The sequence below is a fragment of the Podarcis melisellensis genome (assembly GCF_964234715.1).
Source record: "Podarcis melisellensis genome assembly, chromosome: 4".
NCBI classification, from domain to species: Eukaryota; Metazoa; Chordata; class Lepidosauria; order Squamata; family Lacertidae; genus Podarcis; species Podarcis melisellensis.
In genome coordinates, this window is record NC_138531.1 from 41,290,798 (window position 1) to 41,312,869 (window position 22,072).

The following is a 22,072-nucleotide window of genomic DNA, read 5'->3' on the forward strand; positions in this document are numbered from 1 at the left end:
GGATAGCGCCCCCTCAATGGGGGGGGGCTCTGCTCCCTGCCTAGGAATATTGAGTGGGCTGAAGCCCCTTCCTGCCCTATCGTTGGAGCCCTTGGGTGCCACTAATGCTACAGTGTGCCTTGCCACCTGACTGAACACTCAGCTGTCTCCAAGAATTTAATTTGTCACTATAACTTGACCCCCCCTTCATTTCTTTGGCTGTATCCCTACCCTTCTATGGCTTTATGCCTGCAAAGCATGCACTCCAACATTGCGCTTCCTCCCACTCCAAGAACTAACACTAGTGTGCATAGCTGAATTAGGGTATATAAGATTTTTGGGTACAAAAAATGTGTATGAGGGAACATTTCATAAAGGACAAGTTGCCTAGCCTTGCTTCATGCTATGTAATCTCTTTTAAGATTCCTACAAACACCTTTAGACTGTACTCTGCATTTTAATACTACAGCAACAGATGCTATAAACTGCTGGGAAGAGATGTTTAAAGATTTAGTATGGAAAGGAATTGTAACAGTTATCAACATAGCTTCATTAAGCTATGCATGGCTTCTTCCTGAAGCCCTTGGTGTTGTCATGGAGACCACAGCCAGAATTGCTAAGGAATACCCTGTGTGCCATTTTTGTTCTCCACTGACTGATGGGTGGGAATATTGATCAATTTTATTCATCTAGAAAAATGCCTCTCAAGCAGACAAATTTAGTTCACCACAAATTAATTTATTGGCCTTCTGCTAATAGGTAGGATATGTGAGATTTCAAAATATAATAATACTTTACAAACCCACATTGGGAATGAATAAGCAAGTAGATTTAACATGGTATAGAGATTAACAGTGGAAAGAACAAGATGTACACAGACTAAAACACTATTTTTGTTTATTAATATACCTCTTGTAATAATATTAGTTCTATACTCTCTCTCTTCTTTGCCAGGAGTTAAGATCAACTTTGTCTGGCTAAACAAACCACCAAGAGCGGCAGCTAAGATAAAGAGAGAACGTGAAACTGCTCAACACCTACCGTACTTTGCCTCTGTATTCACACCAAAGTAAAACAGTGCCCAACCTGGTGATAACAGAATAAACGATGCAATGAGGGAGTTGCAGCCCAATATAGGAAAAGAGGTGTTTGGGGAACACCTGACTACTTTATATTAATTCAGATCTCCACGGCCTGATGAGCTGCACCTAAGGGTACTACTAAAGGAGCTCTTGAATCTCAGAGCCTCTGACTGGAGGCAGACAAACGTAGTCCCCATCTTCAAAAAGAGGAAAAGAAAAGACCCAGGTAACTACTGACCCGTAAGCTTGACATCAGTGCCATGAAAGGTCCTAGTACAGATAGCTAAACAGTTGGTCTGTGAGCACTTAGAAAAGGATGCTGTTATTACAAGGACCCAGCATGGGTTTCTCAAAAACAAGTCATGGCAGACAAATTTCATTTCTTATTCTGGATGAAATTACAAGCTTGGTGCATCAGGGGAATGCTATGGACTTAGTGTAGCTTGATTTCAGTTAGGATTTTGACACGGTCCCCCATGATATTCTTGCACGGAAGCTGGTAAAGTGTGGAGTAAGTGAGTTAAGTGTTTGGTGGATTTGTAGTTAGCTGATTGACCAAACCTACTTTGGGGGGAGGGTATGGGTGTGAGAGAGTATGTACGAGAATCATTTTGCATATCTTTGTAGGCTCCTTTCAGTCATAATCAAATATTACTAGCTTGTAAAACAATGCAACTTTTTATTGCCCAGTTACTGGCTTATATAATGCTGTGCTACATTTATAAAGGTGAAAGTAAAAAAATAAAAATACTCTGGTTTCTAAACTGAAATGAATGGTCATTAGATTCTGAAAAAGTATTTGAATCTGCAGTTTGGTTTTAAAGCATTCAAAAATCTCCATGTTATAAATGACTTTGATACAAAAACATGAGGTTGAGAAACCTTTTTCCTTAAAGTAATGCTTGTAGGACTAGAAATAGATATACTAAGCTGGCAGTGTTGTGATTATTATTTCACAAAGTGTTGTTGCAAGTGTGAATTACTTTTCAAAACAGTACTAGCTAAAGCAGTGGTAAAAACTCCAGCTTCATTTGAAAAATGATGTGCCATAGAATATAAGTGTTGGCAAACATGTCAGTATTTTTTAATGTGTGTATATACAACCTGCCACCTAACCTCAAATTGTGTTTAAAATGGCTTCAAAAGTAGAGAAGCACAATTTATTATTTTGTTCCTTTCTTTTCTTTCAGTGCCTGCATTGCCTTGGGTTAATATTATCACCATGGAGCAAGGTACACTCAGAACCATTACCTGTCTATTTAAGTGCTTCTTTCCAGTGGGAAAAGGTAGGCCATATGCCACATAGATATGTTGTAAAGATTTATGGTTGAAACCTCACCCAAAAGCTCACAGAGCTTTCAATGGTGCTTGAGGGAGCTCCAGTGTTCCATCAACACCAGTGATTTAGACCTTCTAGTAATTTAGGCTTTTATGTGCAGATGTTACTGATGGTCAAAACACACAGCGGAACATTTGGCAGAGTCTGTTGAACAAACACTAAAAGACATTGTTACAAATAACAAGAAAATGTGAAATATTGCAATGAAGAATGATTGTGATCAGTTGCCTGTGATCATTGATATTGTATTTATACAGAAACAGAAGACTTCCCAAGCTGCTTGTATTTTTACTTGTCCATACTGGGAATATGGGAAGATAATAATAATTTAATATGTGGTCAATATTTGTTCAACAAGACAAGAAGCAGTTTCTAACACAGACGTCTCATTGTAACTACTATCCACAGGAACTTTTCTTTTGTTCTTAGGGTCTTCTGTGTCCAAAGAAATTTTTCCATGTGAGTGACAGTACTTTCTGGTGTTAGATATAAATGAGTCTTCCTTGGAGGTTGGAGTAAATGATCCTTGGTTTCCTCCCAGCCTCCAAGATTTTTGTCTTGCATTTTACCCTTACATTGTTTGTGCCACAAATCTTTGCATACATGATGCATCTTGCTAGAGGGAAATGTGCACTTAAATGAATAAAAAAAAGTTGTCACAGGGATGGAAAATTGACCAACTCATTTTACTTTCACAGAAGCCCAAGCACTTTTATTTAAATATGCTTTCATGTTACAAAGGGCTGCTGCAAATCATGACATTTAAACAGGGACGTTGAAAACCGATTGAAGAGGAAAATTGCTTTCAAAAGAGAGATGCTTGAAAATGGAATGTGTTATTTTGTCTACATTCAGTGAATTTCTAATCCTTCACTCTTAGGCTTCCTGCTTTCTCTTTTCTGTAGGTCCAGTTATTCCGTCCCGTGTGCCATCTGCCTCCTCTTAGGCCCCTGTTGCAGGGCTGCTAAGAGACAGGTGACAAGGGTGCAGGTTTACTGGCCCCCAAGCAAGCAGTGGGCTAAATGGGGATTAGAATTCTCATACTCTTTATCTCAGTTCATTCCTCTACCACCATACAATACTGTCTGTCTTGCAGGAGGCTCACCAGGGCTGTGTGAGGGGGCTGAAGAGTATCTTGTTCAGGGCCCTCTTAAATCTGGTACCAACTTTGATTGCTTCCTTCCTCTTAAGCATTTCCCACCTCCTCCTTTCCCTTCCACTTCATTTCTTTTACTTTTTCTAGGTCCTAGAGGATCCCGGTTCTTTCCAGCATTATCTTTTTTTCACATTTATTGCACTTACTCTCTGGACAATACACAATACAGATAATTACAACCTTGCTGAACCTTCACCTCCCTGTTAATTTTTGACTGTTGGCACATCAAAGTGCCAGTAAAGGGATTTGGGAACCTGGGACTGTGGATTACAGGTAATGCAGTGTAAAGTCAAGCAATTAGCATGTCAGGTTTCAGTCTTCTGTAAATGAGCCAAGTTGATTTTTCTTCCTAACTCACATCTTTATCAATAACAAATAAAACATTGTTTTTAATTTGGAACTCAGCAGTTTGAGGCCTTCTCTTAAATTACCTTTAATTATGGTGCATCTTTCTCTGGCATCAAGGGTTTCCCCCCTCTGTCCATAAACTATAAATGCCAGAACTAAATAAATAAAATATATGTGCTTCTAGCTCTGGTCTTTAAAAGACATTGATTTACAACAGTAAAACAAGCAATAAGTCATTTTGACTTTAAAGCCTGTGATAACCAATTTAAAAAAAAAACAAATTAGAGTAGCTTGCTTGTTTTATAGTTAAAATTGATCACCTTGTCTGACTTGAGAGCACATCAAATGTTTCCTTATTGCTATGGAAAACATTTAATCAGGCCCATAAATGTAAACAGATCTTTAGCAGAGTTCAGAGATAATCAAGCAGACCATCACCAGCTAACAGACGGATACGAGCCTAAATGACAGTGAAGTGCATCTTCATTTATTAGTATTATATTTTATTTTAAAATACATTTTCCTATCATATTTTCCCAACTGCCCTATTTACTTTTAGCAGTTTATTTCCCTGATTAAAATCATGTGCATGATGATTCTTGGCACAGAACCACAGCTTAAGACTGTGATCCTGTACACAGTGGGACATACTTCCCAAGGATAGGATTGCTCTGTTTATCATGAAATAACTTTCTCTCTGTGTGTGTATGCTACATAATGTTATATTTTGCTGTACTTGATGGATGCATTTTAAATATTCTGGAGGCCAATTCTATTTTCAACTTTATATTTATGTATGAAATCAGCATACAGTACACTTACTGTCTGCAAGATTGTGCTTAGCTTAGATCATGTACCGGTTTCCTGAAAGCAGTAGCTAACTATCTTACAATTGGGTTTTAAAACCCTTTAAAAAAAGCCTTTAGCCCTGCCCTCAGATTGTTTCAGAGAAGGATGTGGTGTGAGGTGGGTGGATTCCAGGGCAGGCTGAATCACCCTGATCTGGGGGCCACAGGGTGGATTAGTGTGTGTGTTCATGCACAGCCCTACTGAAAATAAGGTAGGTACCAACCTTGTTGAGTTTTTGGTGTTTTCTGAAAAAACATTACTCAACCAGGCCTCTGTGAGAGTACTGATAACTGGCCTTGAGAGCTGTTCTGGTTACTGAATTGGTAGGTGCATTTTAATTTATATTTACTCTAATACTTTTTATTGCAATTGTTTCTATTGCTTTAAAATTTTGGTTATGAGGTTGTCTTTTAAGATTGTAAACTGCCTTGGGATTGGTCTGGAACACTGTATATAAATGCCTAAAAACAGATTAATTAATAAACGTTTGAATGAGCCAAATACTGCAGAACTGTTGCAAACTACAGTACAGTGGACGCTCGGGTTGCGAATGTGATCCATGTGGGATGCATGTTTGCAACCTGCAGCTTTTTCAACCCGCGTCTGCGCATGCGCGGGTTGTGATTCGGTGCTTCTACGCATGCGCAAAACGCGATTTACCTGTTCTGTGCATGCACAACCACCAAAACCCAGAAGTAACCCGTTCCGGTACTTCTGGGTTTCAGTGGTCCGTAACCCAAAAAAATGCAAACTGAAGCAGCTGTAACCTGAGGTATGACTGTACTTCTGATGGAAAAAGCAGTAAGGCACTGGAAAATACGTTTTGTTATGATTTTGCAAATACTGAGTAAAAGTTAATTTGTACCAGCAAAAGGTGAGCTATATCTGCTAACCATTTCATGTATCAGAAGCAGAAATAGGACATATTTTCATATCGTTAAAAAATATCAGCTAGATGGGAAAGGGCAAAAAAACATAGCTTGAAAAGTTTTTTGAAACAAAGCAAACAATAAAAAAATGCTTCCCTTCAAGGCTTGCAACAAATCTCTCATTCCATACGCACACTCAAGTTGATTATCCCTTCTTCCCTTTTCTGGATGGCATTTGAGGTATGAATTGCCAAGCCCATCTGTCCCAATATTCACAGTAATTCTTGGTTGCATGAGATCTGTACATGCTGTGCAGTTTTCTGATGGAACAGTTCGTTTCTTCCCTGCAGTAGTCTTCCTTTTTGCTGAATAGATTGGCTTCTGACCAGCTCTGGGTCTGTGACCTTCCAGTCAGTTGTACAACCTTGCACATACTGAATCCTTCTAATATTTGACCTGGGAAGTAGGAGCAAATTCTTTATCCTGCCAACATCCAGTAGCACTTGCCATAAGTTCTTCCAAATGACTTTTTTATTCAGCATTCATCTTTATCTGCTTGTACTGTACATTGGTTAACACTATGTCTGGTCTTTACTGAGCATTTTAAAGCTCAGTTGGTAGAACATACAACCCATAATCTTAGGGTCATTGGTTCAAGCCCCACATTGGGCAAAATATTTCTGTATTACAGAGAGTTAGAGTAGATGAGCCTCATAATACCTTCCCATACTACAGTTCTATGATTCTTTACTAATGACTGTATGACAGTGGGCATTCATCCTGATTTCCTTGCAGATTGTTTATCAGGGCCTGCCGAATACATTTTGGCACCTGAGGCGGATACCAAAATTGTGTGCTTTCTTGCCAAGGAAGATGGGGTGAGGGAAGATCTAAACTGGGATCTGCTGTCCCCGTAAATCCTACCACCTGAGGCAGTTATAACGTGCCTCATAAGTTGGGCTGCCTCTTGTGTTTATACATATTCTTGTGAATCATTCATGCATCTCAGTTTTCAGCGCATTTCCTTGTCACTTTCCAAACTGCAAAAAGACTGTATTTTTTTAAAAGGAAGATGTGGATTTGTTGTGCAAGGGCAACAGAGAATGTTAATCCTTTTTAATTGTGCAAGCCTAAAGTTCCAGTACATATTTGAATCCCTCCCACAAAATAGTGACAGTTTTGAGGCACTCTTGGATATTTTCACAAATGAAATGGAAAGTTGAAAGAGACACACACACAGTCTTCTGGATTGCAGTTCATATTTTCTTTAAAATGATGCACAGAGATGGCGACTAGAAGAGAGAAAATGCTTTCCCTATTGAATGATAAGGCTAGGCCTGGATATAAACAGATACAGCTCTGATTTCCTTCTAACAACTTTTCACACACCCCTAAAATGGTATGTTTCTTGTAGTAATCCACAGTATAGAACGTGTGACTACATTTTCACAATTGCTTAAAAACTTTATCATCAGACTAACAGTTCCTGGATTGTCATTTCACACCACCTCCATAAAATCCTATTAATAATCTAATCTACATATGGGACAGACAGCTAAGAAAACCTCAGATATGTTGGCTCATATGATACCATTATTCTTGTTCTCCTGTTTTTCCTGTTTAATTTTCATCATCTTATGTTCTCTTGCTGTTAGACTCACTCACACTCACACATAAATGATAAGATGCTTTGATTCAGGTTTCCTTGTGGAATAAATTAAAATACCGTAGCTTGTATGTGTGTGTATTGTTTGAAATGCTTGGTTTAAGTGACACTCAATTAGAATATGTTCTACTTGGTATTCATATATTATAAGCTCACAGCAAGACCTATTGTCTTTCATGCAGAAAGTATCTTTCAAAAATATGGTAAGGACTAGTGTGCAAGGGCCCAAAGGATCATTCAACTGCTGGTCACTTAGATTTGGGAAGATCAAATTATTTAAGGGGTTACACTGAATTCACACTGATTTATTTTACCAATTCCATGCAATTTAGGGAATTATCTCACTGCCACAACAAATGGAACACACTGGTAGCGTGGGGACAAATGCCCAGCCTACACGTAGATCCATTGCATGGGAAGCACCATGTGGAGACAGCAAATTCCCCCTTGCTGCTGTTCTGAGCTTGATAGAGGTGGTCAGGGGTGGACTTTGGTCTTTCAAATTTCAGCAGCGCCCGGTGCGAGCCCAAAATTCAGCACCCCCTACTTTTCATCTTCCTTTCTGCTCAGTTCACTAGGTCATAGTTATGAGGCCTTATGTTGCCCTCTAGGCCTGGTGCCCAGTGTGGCAAAACTGGTGGCACTACTATAAATCCTCCTCTGAGGTGGTACAACTATACAGTGGTCCTTTATTCTTTGGCTAGTATCAGAGGTCAGCTTCTGTAGTCTCAAACAACCGTTAATAACAGCGAAGTTTTTCATACAACTCTTTATGGGTCTTGATCTTTTTAGAGAAGCTTCCTCCAGCGGTCCCTTTTTTGGCCAACAGCTAGAGACAGTCTGGTCTTCTTGCTATGGTGTTGACACTCGGAGAGAAGGGATGCAGCTTCCATTGACCATTGTTTTTCAGGCCAGTAGTAAAGGGCAGGTGATGATGCTTCATGCTTCTACAATCCCAGGGCAACTTCTTTTCTGTTAAGACAGGATCCTAACCATAGATGCAATAAATAAAAATGTTTGGTAAATTAAAAAACATTTTAAAATCTAATTCCATAAATAACTTTCTTCTTTAAATCTGACTAAGAATCTATAAATCTGACTAAGAAAGACTGTAGTTAACAATAGCCAATATTTACTGAGATTTTTTGAAATAGTAAAACTTAGTGTAGCTGAAAATTGATTTTGTTTTGTGATGCTTAAAAATAACTCCCTTGAATTTATGTCAAGGGCCAATAACTTCCGCTTTGAAATGAAAACTTGTTTGTAGACCTGGAGGAAGAAAACCGATGATCCCATTATACACAGAAGACATTTTTTTCCCTGAAATACATACAGCAGAAAGCCATTCTGGGGCAATAATTTTTTAATGCCGAGCACAGTATTCTTTTGAATTATCTTTTTCAACAATACTTTGCAAGTCCAATCTAATTAATTGAATTGATTTTTCAGAGCAGTGATTTAAAAATATTATCAATATAAATACATTCTGCATAACAAATGAAGGGAGCGGGTGGCACTGTGGTCTAAACCACTTAGCTTCTTGGGCTTGCTGATCGGAAGGTTGGCAGTTCGAATCCACGCGATGGGGTGAGCTTCTGTTGCTCTGTCCCAGCTGCTGCCAACCTAGCAGTTTGAATGCATACTAGTGCAATTAGATAAATAGGTACCACTGTGGCAGGAAAGTAAATGGCGTTTCCGTGTGCTCTGGCTTCTGTCACGGTGTTCCGTTGCGCCAGAAGTGGTTTAGTCATGCTGGCCACATGACCCAGAAAGCTGTCTGTGGACAAATGCCAGCCCCCTCAGCCTGAAGAGAGATGTGTATTGTACCTCATAGTTGCCTTTGACTGGACTTAACTGTCCAGGGGTACTTTACCTTTTTTTTTACCTTTACATAACAAACATTTAATTAAAGTTCTTTGTCTCTATGAAGCCCTACTCCAGATACTATTTTTGAAGATGTAATGTCTGGTCATTTGTCTGTTTCCACACTTGCTATTATTTCTAAATTGGACAACATTTTCAATTATTATGAAGAATCCAGATGACTATTTTTTGTCAAACTATTGTGTTCCAGTATTTTATGTGTTGTCTTCACATAAGGACCTTACCTGTGGCTATTTTGTATTAGTATTTGTATCTGATAAGTATTAGGCTAGACGACAAACACTTTGACCTGGACAAGATAACAAATAGTCTGAGCTTCCTTAAATTAAGCTAGCCTAAGTTACCCTTATTCCAAGTTCCATTAAGGAGTGATGCTACTCCTGGCTGAGCTGTTTCAACCCTGACTGAGGGAAAAGAGGCCTTTAAAATAGAATTTGATTTGCACTACCCTTTTTGCCAGTATAAGTTCTGCCAGGTTGCCGGGTCACATGACTGAGCTGAAAGAAATTTGAAAGAGGTGTAAGTATTTTCTAGCCCTGTCCCTGGAACACTTTTAAAATAACTTACACTGGCATAGGTTCCACTCGCTTAAGTTATACAGGCTGAATTTCAGCTGAGCCACCATAGCCCTGGCTGAGCCAGGCTAAGATACTTACACTGATGTACCCCTGACTGAGCTGGAATGGGGGAATCGTGCTGGTATAGCCCTAGCTAAGCCAGGGCAGCCTTATTATCTTCTTATTCCAAACTTGCTTATCCTGGCAGATATCGGGTTTGCATTACGTTGCAAATTATTACTTTGGAGTACTTAAGATGCTCCCAAACCAACTCCCAAACAATAGGATATGGGCTGCCATAGCTGATTTTATTATCCCCCTGATATAAAGGGAATATGCTTAAAATAAAACTTGCATGTAATATGGGTTCTGAAATATAAAAACAGGGGTTTTCCTGTGCCCATGCTATAATGGCAATTCTAATACAATATAAACCAATAAAATGTGCACTGTTTTCTCTGTGCTGAAGCAAATTACATTGTGTAGCTTGCAACAAGCTTAAGCCCCCTAGAGTCCTATGTTAATAGGATTCTTTGCAAATAAAACTCTTCTGTGAGAGCATAAGTAGACCATCTGTTTCTGCCCTCTGTGGCACTGTGTCTGCCTTCCAGGACCTTCCTGTGAAGGTCTGCTCCTTTAGGAAGGAAGCATGATCTACTCGGGGAAAGAGCAGAGTATGTTGTTGGTCAAAGGACCGGCAAATGTCAGGCATGCCTTCAGAAAGATAAAATCCTCTCCTTTCTTCAGCAGAAGGAATATAATTTGCCAATAAATATATAATGGACTTGCCACTGTAAGATAGACATCGGTATTTTGCCGGTCACTGTATAAGATAAATGTTATATTCCATTTGCATTGTGGAGGTGCTGTGCTACGCGTATAAATAACATAAGCAAAACAAGACAGTAATGGGCAGCTGTTGCTACATAGCTGCTATCATGTGACACCAGGAAACACGGACCCCATATTGTAAAAATGTACAAGATGTAGCAGTGCTGTTTTCAGAATTTATGAGCAGCATGCTGGTTCAAGGAAAAATAGGTATAAAAGGAGAATTCCTGGATGCCAAGATCCAAGTAGGGGGCAAGTACTCTTTTGTGAGAGAACCCCAGCAGAGATTTAAGTCACAAAGTGTGCAGCAAAGTAAATGTGAAAATATAGGCTGTTAGAAAATATGCCCTTTAAAGTGAGTCCCAAAGTTTCACTCTTTGTCTAGCATAGAAAATAATCATAGGTTTGGTAAGTTAAAAATAGTTTACTTACAAACTCTCTAAGCACAGATTCATGTTCTTTTCCATACAGCATTCATAAAAAATTGCACAGGCTGTAAAAGTTAGAGAAGCACTCCTTGCTTCTTGTCTATAATCCAATAATAACAGTTGATATAATTTATTGATAAAAAGTGACAGAAGTCTGTTGATTCTTAATAGGAGTCATGCTGGAGACTTTGGTAGGGCAGGATTTTATACCAAGACAAGTGTTCCTTTATTTGCCACATAGTTATCAATGCAGAGAAGAACAGATTCCATGATTCCAGGTTTAAATATGATGCCAGACAATTTCCCTTCTTTGTACTGTAAAATATAAAACATGTCCTTCTAACCTACAAAATACATTAATCAAGATGTATAGCTTATATTTCATGACTGATCAGATGAAGTGGTGTTGTGATGCACACTGGACTGCTAGAAAAGATACTTGTTCCTCAGGAAAAGTACCTGAAAACATGTGTTCTGATATTCACGGAGTAGTTCTTTAACCTTGCAAAAAAAGAAAAGTGTAATTCAGGTGTTGCTATCACTGATCTTGACGATAACATGATTCAATATTGTCCTACAACACATATATTTTATTTGCCCATATTTTCTGTTAAAAACAGCTGAGTGCCATACATTTCACATTAATCTCACCCTTTTTTATTTGCAGCATTTAGAAGGGGGGAGGAGATGAATGGAAATGCAGCATTAGTCACTCCCTTTTGCTTTATTTGATCTCATGCATGATGGTAGCGGCAATATTTATTGCCAGCCATTGTTTCCTGCAAAATATATATATATATCCCTAGAAACTCCCTCTGTGATATAACATCATGCTTTAGTATTACACACAGATAACATCTGATGGTGGCGGGGATGTTAGTGGCCACCAGCCAGCGGTTGCTAAGATGAGTGGCTGCAGTGCACTTTTCACTGTCGCCAACCTTTTACTCTAATTCATGTTCTCTCCAAAATGAACCCTTTAATTGCGAATGTGGTGGCAAACAGGAGGGGGCATTTTGGAACAGCCTGAGAGGGAGCTGAAACTTTCCAGCAGCAATGATTTGAAACTGAGGATGTAGCCACAGGAAAGTCCATAAATTGTGCTCCGGGAATCTGATGTTAGCCCTATGGTCTGCCAATAGGGCTGTATTTTGTCTTCACTCTGCTCCACTTGCATGTTGGTAAGCAATGATTACAAGATACTGTAAATCTCCAGCGCTTCCTCATCTAAAAGAAATGAAGCCATTCCTTTAGATGAGGGAACGCTGGAGTCTTAGTGTTTTGCAATATTTGCTTACCAATATGCAAGTGGAGCAGAGTGAAGACAAATTTAGTGCTATGAGTGCTGTCCTTGGTACTTCACATTGCTTGGGGGAAAGCATGGCGTAATTGTGTTGGAAAGCTCTGTAAAATTTGAAAATTGTCAACTGTAAATGTTTGCCATTACTTCCATCTCTGATAAAAAGCAGATCATTAGTAGACTTATAATATGCAGCCCAATCATATGCACATTTACTTGGAAATAAGTAACAGTGTATCACATATTTAGTTTCTGCCACTGGCCAGAAGAAAAAGGGCAGCACTAGAATATCACACCCTGTCTCTTTCCTAGGAAGAACCCCATGCAAGGAAGAGATTGTTCTGGAGTTAAGTGAATATTAGAGATAAGGGAGAAGTGTGTTTGCCCTTGAATTTTAATGAAAAACTACCTAATACCCAATTTTTAAACCAATATTCAAAATTCATATTTGTCTCAATTCGCAATGCAGTTCTTCATCCAAAAATGCATAAGAGAAATTTGCACCAAAATGCTTCTTGAGGACTTCTTTAAAAATTGCAAATAGTTGCCAAAATGTGGAGAACTAGATTGGAAAAATTAGAAACTGAGAAAACCAAAACTGACAGACTTGTCCATCCTTAGTGGATATGAATGCCTGCATACAACTTATCACTTCATTCTGGCCTTCTTAAAGTGATCTCCTCTACTGTTCCTTGTGTTCCCTTGCCTTTTAAGCATGTAAGCCTGAGAGCATGGCCAGTATCTCATTTTGTTAAAGTTTGTGATCTGCTTTGAGAGATGACATATGTCTCTAACTGCAGAATTAAAATATAATTTGATAGAGTGGGTAAATGTTGCACCTTCAGTTCTACGTGGAACAGGCTTCCACGAGAGGGGATGGAGTCTCCTTCCTTGGAGGTTTTTACGCAGACATTGAATGGCCACCTGTCATGTATGATTTAGCTGCGATTCCTACATTGCAGGGGGATTAGATGGCCTTTGGGGTCCCTTCCAATTCTATCATTCTTAGTCTGCAAACCTCCCCATCCCCAGTAGCTACAATATTTCTAGGGTAGGAATTGCTATTAGAGATGGAAGGGTCTGTCAGTTTTGGTTCTCTTAGTTTCTCATTTTTCCAATATTAAATTCAATTATTTTCATTTCTACAGTTTTGTAGCATGCAGTTTTGACTAATACACACATTGTTGCTAGCAATTTCTCCTAAAACAATGCATTTTTGTATGTTATTTTCACTAATATAAATTCCCCATATACATGCTTTTTTGGGGGTAAACTGACTGGTTGGAGAACTCCCTTCCAAAACTCAGATAAGTGCAAATTTTGAAAGATGGTTGTGTTTTGGTTCTTATGTTGTTTCAGAAAGGGATAATTTGATAAATGCAACTCTAAATGTGAACTGGATCAAAATTCTCCGCAATCCCCAATCCTATGCACTTTAGGAAAATAAAATTTAATTCTAATATTCTATTTTTGTACAGTTCAGCATGTTCCTCTCCTCCTATTAACCAAACTTTGATTTGTAAGTGTCTGGCATACTGGAGTTTAACTGAGTTTATAAGGAAGGGGGAAAAAACTGCTAGTTTCAGAAGATGTCTGTCACTCAATTGGAACCCTATCAGTTTTTTTTTTTTTAGTTGAATGATGGTCCTGGCACATGCTGCAACTAACATTTTAGCACAGTCTGAAAGCAGAAGTCAGGCCAAAAAATAATTTTCTCCCAGTGCCCTTATACTTTCTATTTTTAAAAAACCTTACAAACAATTATTTACATGCAGCACAATCCTATGAATGTTTCTTAAAGTTCTGTTAAGATCAAGTAGACTTACTCTCAATACACTTATCAGTGAGTAAACCATTTTGAACACAGTAGGGTTGGCTTTTAAATAGCATATCTAGGATTATGTTTCACATTAGTAATCTAGCAGAGCACTGCTCTGATTCATTTTCTGTTTGTCATTAAAATATATGCTTCTGATTAAGACTATAGATCTATTCAATAGTTGGTTTACTCACACGCAAAGAACATGGGGAGAAGGATCAGGGCAACATGCACCATTTCTTCCCCCAATGCTCCCAACCTGCTCCCCACTTCTGATGAAACACACATTTGAGCATGCTTATAAACATTCCTATGATCAAGAAGTCTGAATTCACTTAGAATCTCCCTTCAGACTTTTGCACTGAACACATGAAGGTGCTGGGGTTGGACCCCCTCCCTCAACATATTTGCTGAACATTAATAGATATAATGACTAAATAAGGCTAGTGTCAAAGTCCAGTTGATTAATGAAATATGCTCAATTCTGTATATACAACCATTTCTAACACTGTATTTTTTCCTTTTGCATATTTCAGGTTTGTTTTTCAAATGGCAGGGCAAATCTATAATTCTTGTACTGCCACCTATATCCCCTCCCCTCTCTGTTCACAGAAACAGCCAATCTGCATTTAATAAAAGACTTTGCTAACCCTGACCACCAGGTAGCTCACATAAGCCTCATTAGCTTGTAGATTGCTTTCAGCACCTTTCTGAGACAAAGATTTGTTGGTATGCAGCTCATATTTTCAGGCGTATTGGCTGTGGCATGGTGCAACATAAATAACACCTAATAAGGTGTTATACGTGTAAAATAACATTAATAAGGCTTTGAACTAAACACAACTGGCATTTGAATCTGCCAACATGCTACCAGCAACATACTTGACTTAGTAGCAGTTATATGTAAGAACTCATAACAATGTGATCAGGAGTAAATTTATATTGTATTTATTCATTGCAATATTTGGAATAAATGAATTTGTTTTAGAACATTACATACTCTAACTCTGTAAGTACAGTGATGAAATATTATTATTTGGTTAGGGATTATTTCTGTTTTTCTAGTAACATTGGCTGAGTCATCTCCCAGTCTCCCTTTGAACACAGCATGGAAGAGATATTTTCTTTGGTATGGTAAAATACAGACGTCAAAGCCTAATTACATCATCCTAGAAACTTCTTAGATCTTCATGATGGCACCCCTGTTACTGAGGTTCCAGGGGAAACAGTAAAAGGCGTATAAAAGCAAATGGAGCAATTATGATCTTACATGCTTCATGTCCACCTCATGTTCCATTAACTATACAGTTTCTTAAGTAGGCCTCTAATATGGAAACAGCACATGATAGGTCTAAGATTGTGACAATTTGCCTTTTTCTAAGCAAGGCTTCCAAAAAGATGTAGAGGCATTTTTAGAAGCCAAGTATTTTTTTTTTTGGTGGGAAACCACACAAATGGACTAGTTATTTCTTCCAAGTACAGAGTGATATCATGGTGACGAAGACTCTCAATGGTACTAGTCACTGTGGCTGTGTTCTACTTGCACTGCTGGAGGCAGTATACATCTGAAGACCAGTTACTAGGAATCACAAGCAGGCAGAGTGCCTTGGCATTTATGTGCTCCTTATGAGCTTCCCAATGGCATCAATGTGAGAACAGGATGCTATTCTTATGTTTCAGGGAGTAGCAACTAACAAACAGATGTTTTTTCAATGAGATACTCGCTTTCATTATACCACCACATATTTTTATAAGGGTAATTGTTCCTAGCTCCACAAAAGGTAAACAATTTGTTTAGGGGGGAAATGGTGCTAGAAGGAACAAAGAACTATGAGTAGCATGAAAGACTTCGTGAATGTTCAGCAGCAGAGGCAATGCCTCTAATTCATTGTTTTCAGTTTGCATCCTGTTCTGTTCTGAAAAGTCAAATGATGTGACAAAATGTTTCATAATTGTTCTTTTTCACCTGATAGGGCATGTATGAATGGGTAATAGAAAAAATACTGGGAAAAAGATAATTGAAGGACTGCCTGTGTTCACCTTTACTTCCCTATACATTAAGATCTTTCAGAGGTTTTGCCTGTATTCACTTTTGCCTGTTTCAGTCTTTCTGGTAAACTGCCATGATGCTATGCTTGAAGGGCAGTTTAAAAATACAATTATTATTATTATTATTGTTATTGTTATTTCAAATATATCTCATTCTGGGTAAATTTGCCTGGTGGCGTGTGGCCCACCAAGGAGCAAATGAGGCAAATTTCTGCCCATGTATTGGCTCCTGTAGGGCCTTGCAGGAAGGGGAGGGGGGAGAAGCCTTTATAAGCTTCCCCGCTCAAGAGTTTGGTGCCATTTTGCCCTGTGAGATTCCCATCCTCTCAGCCTTGAGATAGAGCCTACACTGAGCAATCTGGGTCACTGGTTGACAGGACTGCAAATAATGTGTATGTAAAAGAGTGGAAATGGCACTGGGCAGGATTAACTGGGCAGTCCGAGGTGGGGGGGGCATTAGGCCATGGCATGCTCCAAGCTTGGGTTGGCATCTGCCTGCCTGGAATCCTTATCCCGGTCACCCAGTTAGACCTTGCCAACTTGGCATGCACCATGACAGGATTCAGCACTGAACAACTCCCATTGAATGGGTTTAGTGCAGTCCATCCCCCATTCCACCAGCAAGCGGTGAGTGGAATGATGAGTTGATCCTGGCCCTACTGCCATGCCAACCCTTACCCTGACTGCTGCAGTCAGTAAATATTTGGCCTGATTTCATCCCAATACCTGGTGTCCTGTCTGATCATTTGCTACTGTGCTGGGTCACAGAATATGCCTGCCAGGGCAATTATATACCACTTTATACCAACGCAATCTTTAAGTAGTTCACAAAGTAACAAATACGATATATATCACAAACAATAGAAGTGAAAAACTACAACACCACGCCACAAAACAACCTAAAAAGAAACAGGAGCACCCAGAATGAATAAATATTTAAATAATGAGTTAGTCCTCAGAGTTGGAAAAGTAAACCATTCCTTTAAGGCTGCAACCATGAACACATTTCTCAGGAGAAAGTCTCATAAACACAAGTGGTGGTTGCCTCAGAGTGAATATGTTACTAGGTTTGGCCTACATGAGAGATGGCTGAAGTTAACACAGAGAACTGGTTCCAGCCATTTGCAGCCAGCAGAGTTAATAGATGGCTAAACTGCTTTGCAGAAGACATCTATTTTGCATTTAGTTTATTTTGGATACTGCCTCCATTTTAATCAATTCAAGTTGAGCAGAACTTAACAGCAGTAATTTTATTGTTAATGGCGGCAAGATCTGATTCTCTTTATTTACACTGGGAGTAAAATTAGGAGACATATCTCTAAGAAGATTGCTACAAGATTTTCTTTGGGTCTCACCATCTTTTCCAGCTGCGAGAACTTTGGTTGATTCTCAACAGCAGTAGCTTAAAAATAAAACTGCATACATTTGCAGTTCTACCCAGATAATAGCTTTTGAATATTCTAGCTCTTCAAAGCATTATATAGAAGAGCCACATTTACTTATACTTACTAAGAAGTGTGCTTATTTATTTGCAGTCTCTGAAATTAGTGGGCATTCCATCAAACGTCACACACAGCAATGTAGCAGGCATCACTTTCTTTGGCCTAGTGTTTTGACAGTGGCACTGGCACCTTTCTGTGAACCTTATGCCTCTCAGCTTTCCATAGCCCAGTTACACAACAGGGAGATGTCCCCTCCTTCCATGGTGGGGGGAGTCAAATGAGAAGCAGGGCTTAACCTAGAAGGATCCCCCACCCAGCCTATTACAGATGGGCCGTTTCTCTCCATGCTGCCACCTGTTTTACTACATGACTAACCACCCATATCTACAAGAGTAATAGGTGGGTTTGAACTTTATTACTGCCCATGGTTGTAGTAGCCCAAACCTGAACTGTAATAATGAAAAAGAAAGTGACAACAGATATTTTTTAAAGCAAATACGGATGCTTTAAAACACCTACCTACCCATATCATTTAAGTGATAGTAATAGCTCACAACACCTTTTAAACAAATTTGTTGCTATTGTGATATGGCAACAAGCCCATCCTCTATATAAAAAAGGCGGTCTTCTTTGTTTCAAACCTGTGTGCTGCAAGTGAATGTCACTTGAGAGCTGGCCAAAAGTCTCTCATTCTGGCTTGCACGGAGTGATGTCCTAGAACAGAGGTCTTCTAGGCATTTCTCCAGTGTGCTCTGGCAGGGATAAGGTCAGTCATTTCAGAGTGGCACCATATATGCAGCTATTGATTCTGGCAGAACCATGCCTCAAGGAAACTGCAGTGCTGGGCTAGGAGGAGGAGCATATGGAGTGTCACTTCTGAGTGAAGAGATGCTACAGACCAGGTAAACCAGTGTGTTGGACAGATGTGCTCCAGTTGAGTCTCTCTCCCTTTGAACATCCAATAAGACATGTATCTAGAGCTAGATTTCAGTCACACCAGCCTAATGTGCTGGAAACACCTTTGGCTTTTCAGAATATCCCACCAAAGTATGGAATCACTCAAGACTGGCTCATGCAGCAGGGTTCAGCATTCTGCCTTAGGTGGCAGAATTGGGGTCACCATCTTTAGTTCATTGTTACATTTTTACAGAGAAGAGGGCTGCTGTGTGGATTATTTGGCACAGGCACCAAAGCATCTTGGGAGTGGGGCATCTTATGCTTGCTGGTTCCTTGGCTTCTTTATGATTCTAGTCTCTTTTCTGGTTCTTTGTGCAAATGATTTGAATCGCTTAGTAACAAGCAATCTGTAACGTACATATGAGCACACACCCCCTCCTCTATGCAACGCCTATCTCCTAGGACATTAGGAAATAGCTGGAAGATTGAGGACTAAAAAAAAAAATCAATTCTCAGACAGAAACAACGAGCAGAGGCGTTTTGCTGCAGACTGTGAAAAAACATATGTTAACAAAGGTGGGATAATGTGCAGTAAAACTGCTTGCCTTTGTGAGCTAGCACAAAATAAAATTAAAATAAAGAACTGACATCTTATGTGACAGAACCTGAGTAGGCAGCACAGCATTTATCACCTCCTGTTCACTCGCTTTTTTCTTTTTTAAAATTAGTGAGATTTATCTTATATGACGCCTACTCATGGGCTTTGGCATAAAGTAAAAGCAAAATTGAGGGATATGGAATAATACATTGGCCCTGCTCTTACCAGCACCACGTGGGAGGTTGTTTGTGAGAATTTGAGGGCCTGATGATCCTGAATATTTGCAGATGTAAATCTAAAACAATAGTTGTGCTGAAACCAAAGAAGCGGGCTTTGATGTATTCAATCAGTTGTGTGCTCTACTTTGCAAGAACAGGACTGTGGAACATAGACAGCTCATTTATAGCAAGTCAGATTGGTGAAGAGCCAGTAAGGGCTGCAGCTTGGTGGGCAAAGCCTGGATAGAGAGTCCTAAGGGTCTCACAGAGTGGCCTGAAGTTGTTGCTATACAAACTATACATGTATGCTGTGCATTACTTCAGTGGTCTGAGAGGTCCAACTGGCATCATTCACAATCTCCAGAAATTTCATTTGGGGAAGGGCCATAGCTCAGTGGTAAGGCATCTGCTTTGCAAGCAGAATGTGCTAGGCTCCATCTCCAGCATTTCCCCAGGGCTGAGAGGGTACCCTACCTGAAATCCTGGATAGCCACTGACAGTCAGTGTAGACATTAGTGAGCTAGATGGACAAATGGTCCAGCTTGGTATCTGTTTATTCCAACTTGGTATATAAGGCCACTATCTATGTTCATTCCAGTTCCAGAGCCACTTCTGTGAAGAGGTTCAGATATTACAAATGCAGAGACTGATGATGCGCCCAGAATCCTAATTTTACATTTTTACCTTAATCAGAACCTGCCATTTGATTAGCACCAAAGAACCTGTAATTGCATGATAATCAGGACTGTATGATGTGCTGCATATTGTCTGTGGGGCTGCTTGATGTTTCCTACTGTTGGGGCACCCAGCTGAAGCCATGATGAACTAATATCGTCAGCCGCAAGGCTTATGTTTCATCTGTAATCAGTTCAAAATCATTATGAAAAACTAGATAGAGCTTTTAATTAGGAAATATATACACCTGGGAGTAAAGAGGGAAATGGTTAAGGTGCACCAAATTACCCAGCACAAACTGCTTGGAAGGATGTACACAAATGCCTGCCACCAAGTCTGAGGACATAGTTTGTGATATTTTTGCCAATTATATTTTAAGGCTATAATTCTATTTTACAAGGGAGTAAGTGCCATTGAACTTAAGGGAAGATCTGAGTAAAGATATTTAGGATTGTACCACACAGAACTTAGTCAACAGATACCATCTACTAACTTGTGTGAACAAATGAAACCTTCCTCATTTTAATCTCACTTGCACAGAATAACACATTTGGGGGAGGTACACTGGCAGAGGAAGGGGGTGGGGGTGGGCCGTCCCGGGTGTCATCCCGGAGGGGGGTGACATCACTGTGCCCCCCTGGGATGATCGCTGTGGGCTGCACCCTCCCCCCATGGACACTTGCTGTGGGTGGCGCCCCCCTGGGACACGCACCACTCACCGAGGGTGATGCCCCCACAGACGGGTAGCCCCACCCCCAGGTGCATAGCACGTGTGCCACTCCGGGTGCCGGAGCAGCTAGCTCGGCCTCTGTCTGCGTAGAGTTAAGCACATGAAAACTTAAAGATGGCCTTTCCTTTCTATACTCTTTGTCACTTCTGAAATCGCTAACTACTCTGGATCAGTCAATATTTTTTACTGTCTTTGCAACCAGTAATTGCTTCAGTTAATGGGAAATGCTTTCTCCCACGTTTCTTTCTGAAAATGACAAGAAAGCAATTAAAAATAAAACTTAGAAAGGAAAGAAAACAGAATCATTTTGCTTAATAAGCATACAAAGATATTTGGGCCTCATTCTATTATTAACTCACTCACTAATGGGATAATTACAAGGGTATTTCCACAAGAGACAGAGCTGAATATTTGGACTGTGTGTGTACTAAACATCCTTATTATTAGTAGAATTTGGAAATGGGACATTGTTGTGGCTAACAGTCAAAACACAAACAACACAATTTTCTTTGCTGTAGAGAAAAATTCTCACAGAGACCAAGTCAAGATAGCTCAATGACGAGAGAGAGAGAGAGAGAGAGAGAGAGAGAGAGAGAGAGAGAGAACCAGTCTGAATTGGGGAGGAATGCAGTTTCCAGGGTCAGACAAAACATATCTGAAAATGGATGAAGGAGCACCTAAAACAGAACTGTGGTGTAAGGTGTTATTTCCTTTCCCATTTACCACTTTAACACTGGAGGAGGGGGAGATGGCATATTGTATAGCATTGGCTTTGTTCATATCACAGATATGTGGCATGATAACAGTATAGCAATGCTGGGGTCAAGGAGGCAAGTGAAGTCTGAGAGTTTCCTTTGGCAGGCATACAACCATTCTACCACAGCCCATGGGCCTTAGGTTGACGACCCCTGCACTATGCCCTTTTTGCTGTTAAAATAACCGACTTCCTCATTCTCCATGGAGTTCATTATATATTTATTGTAAAAACAAAAACAAAAAAGCCCCATTTTTGGATGTGTAAATGCACCATCATGGCATTTAATTTTTAAATAAGACACATTTAACATTTAAATAATATTTACCAACAGGAGTGGGACGCAGGTGGCGCTGTGGGTTAAAGCCTCAGCGCCTAGGACTTGCCGATCGAAGGGTCGGTGGTTCGAATCCCTGCGGCGGGGTGCGCTCCCGCTGCTTGGTCCCAGCGCCTGCCAACCTAGCAGTTCGAAAGCACCTCCGGGTGCAAGTAGATAAATAGGGACCGCTTACCAGCGGGAAGGTAAACGGCGTTTCCGTGTGCTGCGCTGGTGCTGGCTCGCCAGAGCAGCGATGTCACGCTGGCCACGTGACCCGGAAGTG

The 22,072-nt window shown here is 39.9% G+C and overlaps 1 protein-coding gene across 1 annotated transcript in view; it reads left to right on the top strand.

Moving 5' to 3' along the window:
* Nucleotides 1-22,072, top strand: part of CNKSR2 (connector enhancer of kinase suppressor of Ras 2) — a 240,891-nt gene that overhangs the window by 2,295 nt on the left and 216,524 nt on the right. The window contains exons 2-3 of the mRNA XM_081909170.1: nt 934-1,287; nt 2,252-2,347. Coding sequence (XP_081765296.1) covers nt 2,284-2,347 — 64 coding nt within the window. The 5' untranslated portion in view covers nt 934-1,287; nt 2,252-2,283. The remainder of the gene's footprint in view (nt 1-933; nt 1,288-2,251; nt 2,348-22,072) is intronic.